The following is a 20,692-nucleotide window of genomic DNA, read 5'->3' on the forward strand; positions in this document are numbered from 1 at the left end:
TAGTAACTTATTCCCCACCCCTGCAGCATTCCAGTAGGCAATCCTAAAGGGGCTGCCTACCTGATTGCCGCTATATGCATCTAAGTTGCTATTAGTGGTAGAAGTTGTATTCAAATTATTAGGGCTACTATTCAGATTATTCATTATTATTCGTGTCATTGGCTTCATACATAGTGTGGCTGCCTGCCATTTGACAATCGCTATCAATAGGTCTATTTTCTACAATGGTACTATTCTGTATAGGCATGGGCATATGTAATGGTTGGGCATTTTTAAACGTATTGGCGACAAATTTAAATAATACATTTAGTAAATTATCAATCTTTTTACCCATCTCCTCGACGATATTGGCGTTCCGCTCCAACGCTCTCATAAGCGGACAATCAATCTGCGGAGTTTGGTGTTGCTGCTGTTGTTGTGATTGCTCGTTGTGTGTTGGCACCTGTACAATTCGCGTGGGCTGTTGTTGTTGTTGTTGGGTTTGTTGACTTGGGAAGCGCTGCTGTTGGTTTTGGATACGCTGCTGCTGGTTTTGGTTGCGCTGCTGCTGCTGAGGATGGCGCTGCTCTTGATGGCGCTGCTGGATTTGGCGATAGTGTTCCTGTTGCTGCCACGGATGTTGTTGTTGCTGCCGTTTTTGCTGCTGCTCCATACGAAGCTGCTCCTGTAGCTTTTCAAGATGCCTTGATGCAGGATTACGGATTTTAACACCACCAACACCACGGGCTACTTGGCTGTATGTCATACTTTTTGTGTTTGGATTTGTATTCGGGTTTGATCTCTGCTGAGACGCCTGCTGCCGTATTGGAGACTCCGGCTGACGTTGCTGCTGCTTTGGAGGCTTTTGTTGCACCGTACCGTTGACTTGCATATTGTTCGGCAGCCGTTGCTGTTGTACGTTTCGTTGTCGCTGTGTGTTATCATCGTTGCATTGCTGTTGTTGCTGATTTACTACTTGTTGCCGTTGTTGTTGTTGCTGTTGCTGCTGCTGCTGTACGAGCATATTGACTGTATTTCGTTGCTGCTGCTGTTGCTGCTTTTTTTGTTGCCGGCCACGAATACGATTTATGTTTATTAAACTTTGCGCATGTTTGAATACAGCGCATCCTTTGTAACTGGCAATGTGCCCCTCTCCACAGTTGGCGCATTTAGCAATTGTGTCCCTATCCTTGGCACACATTGTTGTTGGGTGCTCACCGGCACATTTAAGGCAGACAAATGGCCGACGGCAATAGTTTTTGCTGTGACCAAATGCCTGACACCTATGACACTGTACTGGGTCAGCACTTTTATGTTGTCTTTCCACAGCGACATGCTGATTACCTAATTCGTTTAATTTACATATTTTTGTATGACTACCATCCACTCTTGGCTCAATCTCTATTTCAAATATGTTCAATGGCTTGCCACTAAATCGATGCTTCATGACGTTAACGTATCTGACAACATAACCCAATTCTCCCAATTGGGTACGCAACCAGTCGCATGGAGTCGAACTGTGCAAATGTTTTAATATAACCCTGTAGCCACGCTCACTTCTCGGCTGGTGTGTGTGCATAGGTATATTTTCTGTATTTAATAAGCCCAATATGGCGTTATATGTGCTGAAATCTTTACATTGTACTCTAATCCCATCACCCTGGGTACATTTTGTTGTAAATTTATTGACGCCCTGTGCGTTATTTAATTTCTCCATTAGTGGCTGAATTTCTTTTACATTGGGCACAAAAAGTGTTGGAATTTTAATACTTTGACCTAACTGCGGTTGCGCTTCCTGAACTTCACTAGCTACCTGCTTGCCGCCTATTTGCTGCTCTGTTGCTTCATCATCCGAAATAATTACCTCCGAATATCCATCACTACTGGTGTTGGCATCAATGTCCATGTTCATGTTGCCTTCCTCCCCACCGGGCATGGCATTTTTGGCTAAATTATTTTTTGGTCTTGCAATATTGTATAATCTAACAATAGGCTGCAAGTTAGATTGCATTGCATTTTGCAAATTATTAGGGCCATTACTTTACGCTGCTGCTTCATTGGCATAGTCACTCTACGCTTAGCGCCATTTATTTTTGCCGCCATTGTCACCTTAGCAGCATCACGCAAGCGACCACTTGTTGTTCCTGTTGCACATTCACTTAGCGTTGGCGCCAATTTTTGCGCGTCACCTGTGTTGGTATTGGTTGCTATTGTCAGCGTAGGCGTTGACATTTGCAAAGATGGCGGAACATTGCCTTCTAGGTTAGCTATGACATTTGCGCTAGTGGTTGTTCTTGTACTTGTTGTAGTTGCTGCCCCTGTTGACTCAGGCAGAAATGGCGGATCATTTAGCGGCACTTCTGCCGCGAGAATTGGCGTCTGTTGCTGTTGTTGCACTTGCTGGCAAGTAGATCCTGTAGTTGTTGTTGCTGCTCCCACCGCTCTTCTCTCAATTCCAACTATAGCATTTGTCCAGTTAGTGTCCTCATCGCTATCACAGAACATATGAGAAAGCGCCGTCTCAGAGAATGCTGAGGTAGCACTTTCGCAAGTTAAGATAGTCTCATCAGAAATATCACCCTGTATTTCACTTCTCTCTGTTGTGCGCTTCACATTTTCACCTGCACTTGTATTAGTGACGCCAGCGGCTGCCATATTTGCCGGCACATAACCAAGACGTTTGGCCTCATTATGCACACGATTTATATCCTCAGATTGCACCTGCACAATCCCAGGATCTCTATTTAGCCACTCCTCAGAGGGCTTTCCACTTTTATTTGCATTGTGTTCCATATTTACTAGTTGATTCGATAGCGCATTTCCATTTTATATGCGCACAATATATATTTTATATGCCGAGTATGTGTGTTTGTGTGCCACATAAATTGCACTTGCACTGTACGAGCGCAATGTCTTTATTTGATTTTAATTTCTTTTTGGTTTGGTTTTGGTTTAATTGACTTTTTATTTATTTATTTTATTTTATTTTATTTATTTTTTTTTTTGTTTTAAATAGATGAGTGCGTCCGAGCGCAATCAAGCCTTTCGGTTTTTTTTTATTTATTTAAGTTTTTTAAGTTTTTTTAAGTTGAGTGCATCCGAGCTTTTTAAGTTGAGTGCATCCGAGCACAATATATGTCAGCAGTGGAATGAAATTCCTCCGTGACTTGTTTTATTCTTTTCCATTACTTTCACTTTAGCAACATATAAGAACATTATTTGGCAACATTGTATCCTAACTCTATAAACATGTTGTTAGACACATAGAATGTGTCTGTATTGAACTTACGTACTAAATACAATAAATACTTATACTAAAATACTAAAAGACTAAAAGTACTAATTCCCTAATAATACTAAATTGCTTTAACAACTTAAAACTGTCAGTGTGGCAACACTGCATAGGTGGCAACGCTACGCAATATACAGTTAGATTTGACTACATGTGCTCTGCATATACATTTTTTTTTTTTTCCCGTCGCAACGTGGAAATCGAAAATTTTTTAACAGAGGTAAGTCGCATTTTTGCAAAAATTAATTTCTTAACATATAACTAATTATAAATATTTCTTTTTACAGATTTATGTCGAAATTGCTATCAGATTTGATAATTGCGCTCAGAGGTCGCGCTTTTCTATGCGCCAGGCGCCGCCAGCCATGTACAGGCCGCCACACAGGCGCCGACGCATTCATTTGCTGATGCGCAATAAGCCTCGCATGGGCATTTGACCGCATCCGACGACGCCTCCGCTGGCTTATTGGATTGTGCTGCCACTTCTTATGGACACCACTATGCAGACAGGAGTCGCTGCATATAAAAGTGTCGTGCACATGGTGTGCATTTTGGATTCCATATGGGCCACGCTCAGTCGGCCAGTTTGGACTTCTTCGAGGCCGGAGCATGGCCATTGACCATTGCAGCTCCGTCTGCAGGGGCGCCCGCACGAGTTCCGCGTGTGCTGGGAGGCAGGTACGTGCTTTTTTCCTACATTGCGGAGTCCGTCTAAATTGCCTTTTTCGTTTTTCAGGTATGGCTGCTGTGAAAAACATCGGATATGGCCCAGCCACAGCCAGTGCCTCCTGGCCGATACGCTGCTGCTGCCACTGCCGCTTGTCAGGCAGCAGCTCATCTTGGAGCGGCCCTTGCAGTCGCCTCCGAATTGACGCCATTTGGTAAGTGCATCTACGTTTTGCAGGCAGCATTAAATTCTCAACCTTTCGCTTTACAGGCGTCGATTGTCGTTGCTGCAAATCATGCTCGGTCATCGATGGCGGCCGTGATGGCCCAGGCTGCCCCCGCACAGGCACCAGCTGCATTTCCAGCTTCTCAGGGGGGCCAGGCTCCATCAGCTGCTGCGTCGTTGGACATCTGTCAACCAGGCGCTCCACAATGAGCCCAGGCAAATCCAGTGGCAACTGCACGGAATTTGTATTGTTTTGCCGCCGCTCAGGAAGCGAATCAGGCTGCAGTTGCTGCTGCATCGTTGGATGGACATAGTTATGCCACCGCGGAGAAAGCGGGCCGGGCTCAGTCTCAGGCTGCAACGAGGGATGTAGATCGTTTTGCCGCCGCAGGGAGAGCGGGCCAGGCTGTACTATATAGACCAGCGAGGGATATAAGTTATTTTGCCGCCGCATGGAGAGCGGGCCAGGCTGTACTGAGTGTACCAACGAGGGATTCAATTCAGCCTTCTTCTGCAGGTAAGTTGACAAGAACAATTCAAATTCATCATTATCAAAATCACTATCATTATCATTGTTTACATTGTTAGTATTAGTAGCATTTGTATTGTTAGTGCTGCTGCCGCATAGCCGTTGGCCATGCTGCATTTGCAGCTCATTTGTATTCAGCTGCACTGACTCATTGTCTGCGAGCCGCTGCTGCATTTCAATTTGAATATTATTTCCTGCAATAATGAGCGCTTCATCCATCTCCTGTCCCAGTGCCTGCTCCAACATATCAAGGCTGCGCTCTAGTTGCAATTCATCGGTATCTATAGCCGATTGTATTATGGCCCCTGGGGCCGGCTCTGCCGTCCGTATTAGTTCCTGATGCTGCCGCTGCAGGTGTTCGTGCTGCAGCTCAGGTAGAATTAGCCATTGTATCTGTGGTGGCTGGTTGTCGATTAGCAGCATTAAGTTTTCGCGAGTTATTGTGCCCGCTTTTTAGTTGAGTGCATCCGAGCACAATATATGTCAGCAGTGGAATGAAATTCCTCCGTGACTTGTTTTATTCTTTTCCATTACTTTCACTTTAGCAACATATAAGAACATTATTTGGCAACATTGTATCCTAACTCTATAAACATGTTGTTAGACACATAGAATGTGTCTGTATTGAACTTACGTACTAAATACAATAAATACTTATACTAAAATACTAAAAGACTAAAAGTACTAATTCCCTAATAATACTAAATTGCTTTAACAACTTAAAACTGTCAGTGTGGCAACACTGCATAGGTGGCAACGCTACGCAATATACAGTTAGATTTGACTACATGTGCTCTGCATATACATTTTTTTTTTTTTCCCGTCGCAACGTGGAAATCGAAAACTTTTTAACAGAGGTAAGTCGCATTTTTGCAAAAATTAATTTCTTAACATATAACTAATTATAAATATTTCTTTTTACAGATTTATGTCGAAATTGCTATCAGATTTGATAATTGCGCTCAGAGGTCGCGCTTTTCTATGCGCCAGGCGCCGCCAGCCATGTACAGGCCGCCACACAGGCGCCGACGCATTCATTTGCTGATGCGCAATAAGCCTCGCATGGGCATTTGACCGCATCCGACGACGCCTCCGCTGGCTTATTGGATTGTGCTGCCGCTTCTTATGGACACCACTATGCAGACAGGAGTCGCTGCATATAAAAGTGTCGTGCACATGGTGTGCATTTTGGATTCCATATGGGCCACGCTCAGTCGGCCAGTTTGGACTTCTTCGAGGCCGGAGCATGGCCATTGACCATTGCAGCTCCGTCTGCAGGGGCGCCCGCACGAGTTCCGCGTGTGCTGGGAGGCAGGTACGTGCTTTTTTCCTACATTGCGGAGTCCGTCTAAATTGCCTTTTTCGTTTTTCAGGTATGGCTGCTGTGAAAAACATCGGATATGGCCCAGCCACAGCCAGTGCCTCCTGGCCGATACGCTGCTGCTGCCACTGCCGCTTGTCAGGCAGCAGCTCATCTTGGAGCGGCCCTTGCAGTCGCCTCCGAATTGACGCCATTTGGTAAGTGCATCTACGTTTTGCAGGCAGCATTAAATTCTCAACCTTTCGCTTTACAGGCGTCGATTGTCGTTGCTGCAAATCATGCTCGGTCATCGATGGCGGCCGTGATGACCCAGGCTGCCCCCGCACAGGCACCAGCTGCATTTCCAGCTTCTCAGGGGGGCCAGGCTCCATCAGCTGCTGCGTCGTTGGACATCTGTCAACCAGGCGCTCCACAATGAGCCCAGGCAAATCCAGTGGCAACTGCTCGGAATTTGTATTGTTTTGCCGCCGCTCAGGAAGCGAATCAGGCTGCAGTTGCTGCTGCATCGTTGGATGGACATAGTTATGCCACCGCGGAGAAAGCGGGCCGGGCTCAGTCTCAGGCTGCAACGAGGGATGTAGATCGTTTTGCCGCCGCAGGGAGAGCGGGCCAGGCTGTACTATATAGACCAGCGAGGGATATAAGTTATTTTGCCGCCGCATGGAGAGCGGGCCAGGCTGTACTGAGTGTACCAACGAGGGATTCAATTCAGCCTTCTTCTGCAGGTAAGTTGACAAGAACAATTCAAATTCATCATTATCAAAATCACTATCATTATCATTGTTTACATTGTTAGTATTAGTAGCATTTGTGTTGTTAGTGCTGCTGCCGCATAGCCGTTGGCCATGCTGCATTTGCAGCTCATTTGTATTCAGCTGCACTGACTCATTGTCTGCGAGCCGCTGCTGCATTTCAATTTGAATATTATTTCCTGCAATAATGAGCGCTTCATCCATCTCCTGTCCCAGTGCCTGCTCCAACATATCAAGGCTGCGCTCTAGTTGCAATTCATCGGTATCTATAGCCGATTGTATTATGGCCCCTGGGGCCGGCTCTGCCGTCCGTATTAGTTCCTGATGCTGCCGCTGCAGGTGTTCGTGCTGCAGCTCAGGTAGAATTAGCCATTGTATCTGTGGTGGCTGGTTGTCGATTAGCAGCATTAAGTTTTCGCGAGTTATTGTGCCCGCTTTAAGTTTGCGACGAAGCATGTTTATTGTTTTAAGTTGAGTGCATCCGAGCACAATATATGTCAGCAGTGGAATGAAATTCCTCCGTGACTTGTTTTATTCTTTTCCATTACTTTCACTTTAGCAACATATAAGAACATTATTTGGCAACATTGTATCCTAACTCTATAAACATGTTGTTAGACACATAGAATGTGTCTGTATTGAACTTACGTACTAAATACAATAAATACTTATACTAAAATACTAAAAGACTAAAAGTACTAATTCCCTAATAATACTAAATTGCTTTAACAACTTAAAACTGTCAGTGTGGCAACACTGCATAGGTGGCAACGCTACGCAATATACAGTTAGATTTGACTACATGTGCTCTGCATATACATTTTTTTTTTTTTTTCCCGTCGCAACGTGGAAATCGAAAACTTTTTAACAGAGGTAAGTCGCATTTTTGCAAAAATTAATTTCTTAACATATAACTAATTATAAATATTTCTTTTTACAGATTTATGTCGAAATTGCTATCAGATTTGATAATTGCGCTCAGAGGTCGCGCTTTTCTATGCGCCAGGCGCCGCCAGCCATGTACAGGCCGCCACACAGGCGCCGACGCATTCATTTGCTGATGCGCAATAAGCCTCGCATGGGCATTTGACCGCATCCGACGACGCCTCCGCTGGCTTATTGGATTGTGCTGCCGCTTCTTATGGACACCACTATGCAGACAGGAGTCGCTGCATATAAAAGTGTCGTGCACATGGTGTGCATTTTGGATTCCATATGGGCCACGCTCAGTCGGCCAGTTTGGACTTCTTCGAGGCCGGAGCATGGCCATTGACCATTGCAGCTCCGTCTGCAGGGGCGCCCGCACGAGTTCCGCGTGTGCTGGGAGGCAGGTACGTGCTTTTTTCCTACATTGCGGAGTCCGTCTAAATTGCCTTTTTCGTTTTTCAGGTATGGCTGCTGTGAAAAACATCGGATATGGCCCAGCCACAGCCAGTGCCTCCTGGCCGATACGCTGCTGCTGCCACTGCCGCTTGTCAGGCAGCAGCTCATCTTGGAGCGGCCCTTGCAGTCGCCTCCGAATTGACGCCATTTGGTAAGTGCATCTACGTTTTGCAGGCAGCATTAAATTCTCAACCTTTCGCTTTACAGGCGTCGATTGTCGTTGCTGCAAATCATGCTCGGTCATCGATGGCGGCCGTGATGGCCCAGGCTGCCCCCGCACAGGCACCAGCTGCATTTCCAGCTTCTCAGGGGGGCCAGGCTCCATCAGCTGCTGCGTCGTTGGACATCTGTCAACCAGGCGCTCCACAATGAGCCCAGGCAAATCCAGTGGCAACTGCTCGGAATTTGTATTGTTTTGCCGCCGCTCAGGAAGCGAATCAGGCTGCAGTTGCTGCTGCATCGTTGGATGGACATAGTTATGCCACCGCGGAGAAAGCGGGCCGGGCTCAGTCTCAGGCTGCAACGAGGGATGTAGATCGTTTTGCCGCCGCAGGGAGAGCGGGCCAGGCTGTACTATATAGACCAGCGAGGGATATAAGTTATTTTGCCGCCGCATGGAGAGCGGGCCAGGCTGTACTGAGTGTACCAACGAGGGATTCAATTCAGCCTTCTTCTGCAGGTAAGTTGACAAGAACAATTCAAATTCATCATTATCAAAATCACTATCATTATCATTGTTTACATTGTTAGTATTAGTAGCATTTGTGTTGTTAGTGCTGCTGCCGCATAGCCGTTGGCCATGCTGCATTTGCAGCTCATTTGTATTCAGCTGCACTGACTCATTGTCTGCGAGCCGCTGCTGCATTTCAATTTGAATATTATTTCCTGCAATAATAAGCGCTTCATCCATCTCCTGTCCCAGTGCCTGCTCCAACATATCAAGGCTGCGCTCTAGTTGCAATTCATCGGTATCTATAGCCGATTGTATTATGGCCCCTGGGGCCGGCTCTGCCGTCCGTATTAGTTCCTGATGCTGCCGCTGCAGGTGTTCGTGCTGCAGCTCAGGTAGAATTAGCCATTGTATCTGTGGTGGCTGGTTGTCGATTAGCAGCATTAAGTTTTCGCGAGTTATTGTGCCCGCTTTAAGTTTGCGACGAAGCATGTTTATTGTGCATTCATCAAAGCGTTTTGGTGGCCCCATAGCTCGCCTCTGTTCCCACTCGGCAAGCATAGCGGCCCTCCTTTCAGCCTCTTGCTCATCTTCTTCTAGCTGCAGCAGCGTTGGCAACCTCTCCTCAGCTACCTCTCTCTGCGGTGTTAACTGCTGCTGCCGTAGTGGCGCCATGCATCTATCCAATTGCTCCGTGTACCTGGGCCTTAGTAGCCGCACTGGTATAAATGGCTCTAGTATCAGTTTCCGAGCTTCAATGTTCGGATGACAGCTTAGTGACTTCGCAAATCTATCGCTAGCCAACTGATATACTTCATCTACGCTTTTTATCCCATACGTATCCCTCAACGTCTGATTCCTTGTATACCAACTGGCATTCATGCATGCCCGCAAGATTTTATTCTGCATTGTTTCTATCCTTTTTATTTGCGAATTTGATACCAGTGCTCCCCATACAGGAAGCGCATATTGCCATATAGGTGCGATCAGCTGCTTATATACCACAGCCTTGCAATTTCTAGCTAGCCTACTATTTTTTCCCAGCAACCAGTCCAGCTTTTTGTGTACTCCACGCAGCCTTATGCAAAGCTGAGTTATGTGTATATTCAGTGTCAGTTTTCTATCCAATACTAAGCCCAAGTATCGGTGCCGCCCGTTATTTTCGATCGTTTGTCCATTTATCATTGGACACAGCCTTACTAGTGTTGCATCCAGCCTCCGCGTGCTAAACATTACATGCGCTGTTTTGCTACTATTTATCTTTATGCACCATTTCTCTGCCCAACGCATCAAATGTATTAAGTATTTTTTCATTTAGATTCACTGCCTCCAATATATTTTGGGATGCACACATAACTATTGTGTCATCAGCATATGTTGATAGCTGCATCTTATTGGGTTCGAACGATGCATATTCTTTCATTACAAGTCTAGGTAGTGGCATGTCTGAAGAAAATATTGTATATAGTATAGGCCCGAGCACACTGCCCTGGGGTACGCCTGCACACACTTTTCCAGGCCTTGACTTTATGCCGTCGTTGCATTTTACAATAAATATTCGCTCAGCCAAGTAGCTTTCCAGCACGTTGTACAGTGCAAGTGGTAGCAATTTTATTAATTTTACTAATAGCCCAGCGTGCCATACACGGTCAAACGCTTCGCTGATATCAATAAATACAGCCGAGCAATATTGTCGCTTCTCGTAAGCATTCAATATATATTGAGTCACACGGGCCAGCTGCTGCTCGGTACCATGGTCTTTTCTGAACCCAAATTGGTGGCTTGGTATAGCATTTGCAAACTCTTTGCATTCGAATAGCCTATTCAGCAGCAGTTTCTCAAACAATTTTGAGAAACCTGCTAGTAGACTAATTGGTCTATATGACGATATCTCTCCTGTACTTTTACCAGGCTTTAATATCATACTGATCTCTGCACATTTCCATTGCCTAGGAAAAAACCCATACCTCAATATACAATTGAATATAAGTACTAAGTATATAACCGCCTTCTCAGGCAACGATTTAATAACCCTATTGTCAATATTGTCCATGCCAGGAGACTTATTTAACTCTAGCATATCTATCTCTAGCATAGTCTCGCTAACACTTATCGGACGAAATGGCAGAACGGACATACTATCTGTATTCTCTTCGAATTGCTCCAGCTTTTTTCGCTTTAGCTCTAATAGCTCATCTGCAATCAGGTTACGCACAACCTGTGTATTTGTCAGATTTGGTGTGAAGCGTTTCTCCAAATGACATGCAAACGCTTCAGCCTTCTCCTCATTACTTCGTGTCCACGTTATATTGCCGTTTCTCCTACAACTACTGCCACTAGCTATCTCTAACTTTAGCGGCCAATTTGGTTGCGGCTGCCTTTTCAAATTATTTGTTAGCCTCCATAATTTTTGCATTTTATAGCGATCCTGAACATCAATCTGCTTCAATAACTCATTCATAGTATTCACTTTTGACAGACATAGCTCTTTCTTTAGCCGGTTTTGTACTTGTCTATACATTTTTCTTTCATTCGGACAACGCAAAAGCATTAATTGCCTTTTATATACCTGCTTCATCTTTATCAGTCCTCGTAAGTGCCCATTAAGCCTATATTGTCCGCTATTCGTTCGTCGGTACAGTTTATCCTGCCCATGCCGTTGTTCTCGTATTGAGTCTGCTGCTGCCTCATATATATTCTTATTTAGGATGTCAACAGCGTCCTCTATATCGGCGCCTGATCTTATCTCAATGTTTAGCAATATGCGTCGATTTAAGTACTCTTGGAACTTTTTTATGTTCGCATTCACTGGCAGCAATATTTTACGATTTCCTTTCATCATATTAGCAACATTTAGCCCTTCTATGCCCATTTCAATATGAACAGGCAAGTGGTCCGAATCTAAGTCTGTCGTCGTATACGTTCTTAGTCGCGCATTTTGTAGTCCGCCATATACGGCAAAGTCAATTGCCGACGGCATTTTCCGCCTGTCATATGGATAGTGAGTGGCACCGCCGGTAGCTAGGATATTATAGCGCCTATTCTTGTGTACGCTATCCATTAGCGCCTTCCCGCGTTTGCATCCTCGTATATTGCCCCACCAGGTATGCTTAGCGTTCCAATCCCCACATAGCATAAAGCCAGATGAGCCATTGCATCCATCGTCTATGTGTTTGAATAGCCTGCTAAATTGCTCTGAAGACCATTTAGGCTGTGGTGGGCAGTATATAGCTGCAATTATTATTCTATTTTTATTCCTCTCGCTACTCATCAAGGCAATTGGAGCACACTGCATAAAATTTTCCGATATTGGCTGCAAAGCGATATGCTTAATATCATTTTTAACTAAGATTGCTACACCTCCACTTTTGTAGTTATCTGGATGGGTAGCAAAGTATGTGAGGTACCCATTAATCTTCAAAACATTCGAGCTAATAATTGTATTTGCGCTAGTATTAATACGAGTCTCTATTATCATCATTATATCAATTTTGTGGCGTTGGATAAACAGTTCTAATTCTAGTAACTTATTCCCCACCCCTGCAGCATTCCAGTAGGCAATCCTAAAGGGGCTGCCTACCTGATTGCCGCTATATGCATCTAAGTTGCTATTAGTGGTAGAAGTTGTATTCAAATTATTAGGGCTACTATTCAGATTATTCATTATTATTCGTGTCATTGGCTTCATACATAGTGTGGCTGCCTGCCATTTGACAATCGCTATCAATAGGTCTATTTTCTACAATGGTACTATTCTGTATAGGCATGGGCATATGTAATGGTTGGGCATTTTTAAACGTATTGGCGACAAATTTAAATAATACATTTAGTAAATTATCAATCTTTTTACCCATCTCCTCGACGATATTGGCGTTCCGCTCCAACGCTCTCATAAGCGGACAATCAATCTGCGGAGTTTGGTGTTGCTGCTGTTGTTGTGATTGCTCGTTGTGTGTTGGCACCTGTACAATTCGCGTGGGCTGTTGTTGTTGTTGTTGGGTTTGTTGACTTGGGAAGCGCTGCTGTTGGTTTTGGATACGCTGCTGCTGGTTTTGGTTGCGCTGCTGCTGCTGAGGATGGCGCTGCTCTTGATGGCGCTGCTGGATTTGGCGATAGTGTTCCTGTTGCTGCCACGGATGTTGTTGTTGCTGCCGTTTTTGCTGCTGCTCCGTACGAAGCTGCTCCTGTAGCTTTTCAAGATGCCTTGATGCAGGATTACGGATTTTAACACCACCAACACCACGGGCTACTTGGCTGTATGTCCTACTTTTTGTGTTTGGATTTGTATTCGGGTTTGATATCTGCTGAGACGCCTGCTGCCGTATTGGAGACTCCGGCTGACGTTGCTGCTGCTTTGGAGGCTTTTGTTGCACCGTACCGTTGACTTGCATATTGTTCGGCAGCCGTTGCTGTTGTACGTTTCGTTGTCGCTGTATGTTATCATCGTTGCATTGCTGTTGTTGCTGATTTACTACTTGTTGCCGTTGTTGTTGTTGCTGTTGCTGCTGTTGCTGTACGAGCATATTGACTGTATTTCGTTGCTGCTGCTGTTGCTGCTTTTTTTGTTGCCGGCCACGAATACGATTTATGTTTATTAAACTTTGCGCATGTTTGAATACAGCGCATCCTTTGTAACTGGCAATGTGCCCCTCTCCACAGTTGGCGCATTTAGCAATTGTGTCCCTATCCTTGGCACACATTGTTGTTGGGTGCTCACCGGCACATTTAAGGCAGACAAATGGCCGACGGCAATAGTTTTTGCTGTGACCAAATGCCTGACACCTATGACACTGTACTGGGTCAGCACTTTTATGTTGTCTTTCCACAGCGACATGCTGATTACCTAATTCGTTTAATTTACATATTTTTGTATGACCACCATCCACTCTTGGCTCAATCTCTATTTCAAATATGTTCAATGGCTTGCCACTAAATCGATGCTTCATGACGTTAACGTATCTGACAACATAACCCAATTCTCCCAATTGGGTACGCAACCAGTCGCATGGAGTCGAACTGTGCAAATGTTTTAATATAACCCTGTAGCCACGCTCACTTCTCGGCTGGTGTGTGTGCATAGGTATATTTTCTGTATTTAATAAGCCCAATATGGCGTTATATGTGCTGAAATCTTTACATTGTACTCTAATCCCATCACCCTGGGTACATTTTGTTGTAAATTTATTGACGCCCTGTGCGTTATTTAATTTCTCCATTAGTGGCTGAATTTCTTTTACATTGGGCACAAAAAGTGTTGGAATTTTAATACTTTGACCTAACTGCGGTTGCGCTTCCTGAACTTCACTAGCTACCTGCTTGCCGCCTATTTGCTGCTCTGTTGCTTCATCATCCGAAATAATTACCTCCGAATATCCATCACTACTGGTGTTGGCATCAATGTCCATGTTCATGTTGCCTTCCTCCCCACCGGGCATGGCATTTTTGGCTAAATTATTTTTTGGTCTTGCAATATTGTATAATCTAACAATAGGCTGCAAGTTAGATTGCATTGCATTTTGCAAATTATTAGGGCCAAGAGAGCTAGCAGCGCGCATTACTTTACGCTGCTGCTTCATTGGCATAGTCACTCTACACTTAGCGCCATTTATTTTTGCCGCCATTGTCACCTTAGCAGCATCACGCAAGCGACCACTTGTTGTTCCTGTTGCACATTCACTTAGCGTTGGCGCCAATTTTTGCGCGTCACCTGTGTTGGTATTGGTTGCTATTGTCAGCGTAGGCGTTGACATTTGCAAAGATGGCGGAACATTGCCTTCTAGGTTAGCTATGACATTTGCGCTAGTGGTTGTTCTTGTACTTGTTGTAGTTGCTGCCCCTGTTGACTCAGGCAGAAATGGCGGATCATTTAGCGGCACTTCTGCCGCGAGAATTGGCGTCTGTTGCTGTTGTTGCACTTGCTGGCAAGTAGATCCTGTAGTTGTTGTTGCTGCTCCCACCGCTCTTCTCTCAATTCCAACTATAGCATTTGTCCAGTTAGTGTCCTCATCGCTATCACAGAACATATGAGAAAGCGCCGTCTCAGAGAATGCTGAGGTAGCACTTTCGCAAGTTAAGATAGTCTCATCAGAAATATCACCCTGTATTTCACTTCTCTCTGTTGTGCGCTTCACATTTTCACCTGCACTTGTATTAGTGACGCCAGCGGCTGCCATATTTGCCGGCACATAACCAAGACGTTTGGCCTCATTATGCACACGATTTATATCCTCAGATTGCACCTGCACAATCCCAGGATCTCTATTTAGCCACTCCTCAGAGGGCTTTCCACTTTTATTTGCATTGTGTTCCATATTTACTAGTTGATTCGATAGCGCATTTCCATTTTATATGCGCACAATATATATTTTATATGCCGAGTATGTGTGTTTGTGTGCCACATAAATTGCACTTGCACTGTACGAGCGCAATGTCTTTATTTGATTTTAATTTCTTTTTGGTTTGGTTTTGGTTTAATTGACTTTTTATTTATTTATTTTATTTTATTTTATTTATTTTTTTTTTTTTGTTTTAAATAGATGAGTGCGTCCGAGCGCAATCAAGCCTTTCGGTTTTTTTTATTTAGGTTTTTTAAGTTTTTTAAGTTGATTTTTTTAAGTTTTTAAGTTTTTAAGTTTTTTTAGTTGAGTGCATCCGAGCACAATATATGTCAGCAGTGGAATGAAATTCCTCCGTGACTTGTTTTATTCTTTTCCATTACTTTCACTTTAGCAACATATAAGAACATTATTTGGCAACATTGTATCCTAACTCTATAAACATGTTGTTAGACACATAGAATGTGTCTGTATTGAACTTACGTACTAAATACAATAAATACTTATACTAAAATACTAAAAGACTAAAAGTACTAATTCCCTAATAATACTAAATTGCTTTAACAACTTAAAACTGTCAGTGTGGCAACACTGCATAGGTGGCAACGCTACGCAATATACAGTTAGATTTGACTACATGTGCTCTGCATATACATTTTTTTTTTTCCGTCGCAACGTGGAAATCGAAAACTTTTTAACAGAGGTAAGTCGCATTTTTGCAAAAATTAATTTCTTAACATATAACTAATTATAAATATTTCTTTTTACAGATTTATGTCGAAATTGCTATCAGATTTGATAATTGCGCTCAGAGGTCGCGCTTTTCTATGCGCCAGGCGCCGCCAGCCATGTACAGGCCGCCACACAGGCGCCGACGCATTCATTTGCTGATGCGCAATAAGCCTCGCATGGGCATTTGACCGCATCCGACGACGCCTCCGCTGGCTTATTGGATTGTGCTGCCGCTTCTTATGGACACCACTATGCAGACAGGAGTCGCTGCATATAAAAGTGTCGTGCACATGGTGTGCATTTTGGATTCCATATGGGCCACGCTCAGCCGGCCAGTTTGGACTTCTTCGAGGCCGGAGCATGGCCATTGACCATTGCAGCTCCGTCTGCAGGGGCGCCCGCACGAGTTCCGCGTGTGCTGGGAGGCAGGTACGTGCTTTTTTCCTACATTGCGGAGTCCGTCTAAATTGCCTTTTTCGTTTTTCAGGTATGGCTGCTGTGAAAAACATCGGATATGGCCCAGCCACAGCCAGTGCCTCCTGGCCGATACGCTGCTGCTGCCACTGCCGCTTGTCAGGCAGCAGCTCATCTTGGAGCGGCCCTTGCAGTCGCCTCCGAATTGACGCCATTTGGTAAGTGCATCTACGTTTTGCAGGCAGCATTAAATTCTCAACCTTTCGCTTTACAGGCGTCGATTGTCGTTGCTGCAAATCATGCTCGGTCATCGAAGGCGGCCGTGATGGCCCAGGCTGCCCCCGCACAGGCACCAGCTGCATTTCCAGCTTCTCAGGGGGGGCCAGGCTCCATCAGCTGCTGCGTCGTTGGACATCTGTCAACCAGGCGCTCCACAATGAGCCCAGGCATATCCAGTGGCAACTGCTCGGAATTTGTATTGTTTTGCCGCCGCTCAGGAAGCGAATCAGGCTGCAGTTGCTGCTGCATCGTTGGATGGACATAGTTATGCCACCGCGGAGAAAGCGGGCCGGGCTCAGTCTCAGGCTGCAACGAGGGATGTAGATCGTTTTGCCGCCGCAGGGAGAGCGGGCCAGGCTGTACTATATAGACCAGCGAGGGATATAAGTTATTTTGCCGCCGCATGGAGAGCGGGCCAGGCTGTACTGAGTGTACCAACGAGGGATTCAATTCAGCCTTCTTCTGCAGGTAAGTTGACAAGAACAATTCAAATTCATCATTATCAAAATCACTATCATTATCATTGTTTACATTGTTAGTATTAGTAGCATTTGTATTGTTAGTGCTGCTGCCGCATAGCCGTTGGCCATGCTGCATTTGCAGCTCATTTGTATTCAGCTGCACTGACTCATTGTCTGCGAGCCGCTGCTGCATTTCAATTTGAATATTATTTCCTGCAATAATGAGCGCTTCATCCATCTCCTGTCCCAGTGCCTGCTCCAACATATCAAGGCTGCGCTCTAGTTGCAATTCATCGGTATCTATAGCCGATTGTATTATGGCCCCTGGGGCCGGCTCTGCCGTCCGTATTAGTTCCTGATGCTGCCGCTGCAGGTGTTCGTGTTGCAGCTCAGGTAGAATTAGCCATTGTATCTGTGGTGGCTGGTTGTCGATTAGCAGCATTAAGTTTTCGCGAGTTATTGTGCCCGCTTTAAGTTTGCGACGAAGCATGTTTATTGTGCATTCATCAAAGCGTTTTGGTGGCCCCATAGCTCGCCTCTGTTCCCACTCGGCAAGCATAGCGGCCCTCCTTTCAGCCTCTTGCTCATCTTCTTCTAGCTGCAGCAGCGTTGGCAACCTCTCCTCAGCTACCTCTCTCTGCTGTGTTAACTGCTGCTGCCGTAGTGGCGCCATGCATCTATCCAATTGCTCCGTGTACCTGGGCCTTAGTAGCCGCACTGGTATAAATGGCTCTAGTATCAGTTTCCGAGCTTCAATGTTCGGATGACAGCTTAGTGACTTCGCAAATCTATCGCTAGCCAACTGATATACTTCATCTACGCTTTTTATCCCATACGTATCCCTCAACGTCTGATTCCTTGTATACCAACTGGCATTCATGCATGCCCGCAAGATTTTATTCTGCATTGTTTCTATCCTTTTTATTTGCGAATTTGATACCAGTGCTCCCCATACAGGAAGCGCATATTGCCATATAGGTGCGATCAGCTGCTTATATACCACAGCCTTGCAATTTCTAGCTAGCCTACTATTTTTTCCCAGCAACCAGTCCAGCTTTTTGTGTACTCCACGCAGCCTTATGCAAAGCTGAGTTATGTGTATATTCAGTGTCAGTTTTCTATCCAATACTAAGCCCAAGTATCGGTGCCGCCCGTTATTTTCGATCGTTTGTCCATTTATCATTGGACACAGCCTTACTAGTGTTGCATCCAGCCTCCGCGTGCTAAACATTACATGCGCTGTTTTGCTACTATTTATCTTTATGCACCATTTCTCTGCCCAACGCATCAAATGTATTAAGTATTTTTCATTTAGATTCACTGCCTCCAATATATTTTGGGATGCACACATAACTATTGTGTCATCAGCATATGTTGACAGCTGCATCTTATTGGGTTCGAACGATGCATATTCTTTCATTACAAGTCTAGGTAGTGGCATGTCTGAAGAAAATATTGTATATAGTATAGGCCCGAGCACACTGCCCTGGGGTACGCCTGCACACACTTTTCCAGGCCTTGACTTTATGCCGTCGTTGCATTTTACAATAAATATTCGCTCAGCCAAGTAGCTTTCCAGCACGTTGTACAGTGCAAGTGGTAGCAATTTTATTAATTTTACTAATAGCCCAGCGTGCCATACACGGTCAAACGCTTCGCTGATATCAATAAATACAGCCGAGCAATATTGTCGCTTCTCGTAAGCATTCAATATATATTGAGTCACACGGGCCAGCTGCTGCTCGGTACCATGGTCTTTTCTGAACCCAAATTGGTGGCTTGGTATAGCATTTGCAAACTCTTTGCATTCGAATAGCCTATTCAGCAGCAGTTTCTCAAACAATTTTGAGAAACCTGCTAGTAGACTAATTGGTCTATATGACGATATCTCTCCTGTACTTTTACCAGGCTTTAATATCATACTGATCTCTGCACATTTCCATTGCCTAGGAAAAAACCCATACCTCAATATACAATTGAATATAAGTACTAAGTATATAACCGCCTTCTCAGGCAACGATTTAATAACCCTATTGTCAATATTGTCCATGCCAGGAGACTTATTTAACTCTAGCATATCTATCTCTAGCATAGTCTCGCTAACACTTATCGGACGAAATGGCAGAACGGACATACTATCTGTATTCTCTTCGAATTGCTCCAGCTTTTTTCGCTTTAGCTCTAATAGCTCATCTGCAATCAGGTTACGCACAACCTGTGTATTTGTCAGATTTGGTGTGAAGCGTTTCTCCAAATGACATGCAAACGCTTCAGCCTTCTCCTCATTACTTCGTGTCCACGTTATATTGCCGTTTCTCCTACAACTACTGCCACTAGCTATCTCTAACTTTAGCGGCCAATTTGGTTGCGGCTGCCTTTTCAAATTATTTGTTAGCCTCCATAATTTTTGCATTTTATAGCGATCCTGAACATCAATCTGCTTCAATAACTCATTCATAGTATTCACTTTTGACAGACATAGCTCTTTCTTTAGCCGATTTTGTACTTGTCTATACATTTTTCTTGCATTCGGACAACGCAAAAGCATTAATTGCCTTTTATATACCTGCTTCATCTTTATCAGCCCTCGTAAGTGCCCATTAAGCCTATATTGTCCGCTATTCGTTCGTCGGTACAGTTTATCCTGCCCATGCCGTTGTTCTCGTATTGAGTCTGCTGCTGCCTCATATATATTCTTATTTAAGATGTCAACAGCGTCCTCTATATCGGCGCCTGATCTTATCTCAATGTTTAGCAATATGCGTCGATTTAAGTACTCTTGGAACTTTTTTATGTTCGCATTCACTGGCAGCAATATTTTACGATTTCCTTTCATCATATTAGCAACATTTAGCCCTTCTATGCCCATTTCAATATGAACAGGCAAGTGGTCCGAATCTAAGTCTGTCGTCGTATACGTTCTTAGTCGCGCATTTTGTAGTCCGCCATATACGGCAAAGTCAATTGCCGACGGCATTTTCCGCCTGTCATATGGATAGTGAGTGGCACCGCCGGTAGCTAGGATATTATAGCGCCTATTCTTGTGTACGCTATCCATTAGCGCCTTCCCGCGTTTGCATCCTCGTATATTGCCCCACCAGGTATGCTTAGCGTTCCAATCCCCACATAGCATAAAGCCAGATGAGCCATTGCATCCATCGTCTATGTGTTTGAATAGCCTGCTAAATTGCTCTGAAGACCATTTAGGCTGTGGTGGGCAGTATATAGCTGCAATTATTATTCTATTTTTATTCCTCTCGCTACTCATCAAGGCAATTGGAGCACACTGCATAAAATTTTCCGATATTGGCTGCAAAGCGATATGCTTAATATCATTTTTAACTAAGATTGCTACACCTCCACTTTTGTAGTTATCTGGATGGGTAGCAAAGTATGTGAGGTACCCATTAATCTTCAAAACATTCGAGCTAATAATTGTATTTGCGCTAGTATTAATACGAGTCTCTATTATCATCATTATATCAATTTTGTGGCGTTGGATAAACAGTTCTAATTCTAGTAACTTATTCCCCACCCCTGCAGCATTCCAGTAGGCAATCCTAAAGGGGCTGCCTACCTGATTGCCGCTATATGCATCTAAGTTGCTATTAGTGGTAGAAGTTGTATTCAAATTATTAGGGCTACTATTCAGA

General features: G+C 44.4%; 2 protein-coding genes across 4 annotated transcripts; one reads left to right on the plus strand and one right to left on the minus strand.

Moving 5' to 3' along the window:
• Positions 1 to 136: 136 nt before the first annotated feature.
• LOC138911449 (nuclear transcription factor Y subunit beta-like) lies at positions 137 to 1,003 on the minus strand. Its single transcript, XM_070210659.1, has one exon. The coding sequence runs from the start codon at positions 1,001 to 1,003 to the stop codon at positions 137 to 139; it is 867 nt and encodes a 288-aa protein (XP_070066760.1).
• Positions 1,004 to 5,526: 4,523 nt separating this feature from the next.
• LOC138911455 (uncharacterized) lies at positions 5,527 to 7,599 on the plus strand. Of its 3 annotated transcripts, none has more exons than XR_011417074.1 (4): positions 5,527 to 5,549; positions 5,617 to 6,210; positions 6,267 to 6,738; positions 7,512 to 7,599. XR_011417074.1 is itself a non-coding variant. In XM_070210708.1 (4 exons), the coding sequence occupies exons 2-3, from the start codon at positions 5,892 to 5,894 to the stop codon at positions 6,199 to 6,201; spliced, it is 252 nt and encodes an 83-aa protein (XP_070066809.1). In that variant the 5' UTR covers positions 5,530 to 5,549; positions 5,617 to 5,891; the 3' UTR covers positions 6,202 to 6,210; positions 6,267 to 6,830. The 3 variants fall into 3 exon arrangements, 2 of the variants coding, with proteins under 2 accessions (XP_070066809.1, XP_070066808.1); XM_070210708.1 differs by lacking the exon at positions 7,512 to 7,599 and having other exon boundaries at positions 5,530 to 5,549; positions 5,617 to 6,007; positions 6,066 to 6,210; positions 6,267 to 6,830; XM_070210707.1 differs by lacking the exon at positions 7,512 to 7,599 and having other exon boundaries at positions 5,530 to 5,549; positions 5,617 to 6,007; positions 6,066 to 6,297.
• Positions 7,600 to 20,692: the final 13,093 nt, after the last annotated feature.

The sequence above is a fragment of the Drosophila virilis genome, chromosome 6 (assembly GCF_030788295.1).
Source record: "Drosophila virilis strain 15010-1051.87 chromosome 6, Dvir_AGI_RSII-ME, whole genome shotgun sequence".
In the NCBI taxonomy this organism is placed as follows: Eukaryota; Metazoa; Arthropoda; class Insecta; order Diptera; family Drosophilidae; genus Drosophila; species Drosophila virilis.

Bases quoted from the DNA above. Each gene is read 5' to 3' on its own strand.
- LOC138911449 (XM_070210659.1), bottom strand. From the start codon at position 1,003: ATGCTCGTACAGCAGCAGCAGCAACAGCAACAACAACAACGGCAACAA.
- LOC138911455 (XM_070210708.1), top strand. From the start codon at position 5,892: ATGGGCCACGCTCAGTCGGCCAGTTTGGACTTCTTCGAGGCCGGAGCA. The intron at 6,008-6,065 runs GTACGTGCTTTT...TTCGTTTTTCAG, and splicing joins CCGCGTGTGCTGGGAGGCAG to GTATGGCTGCTGTGAAAAAC.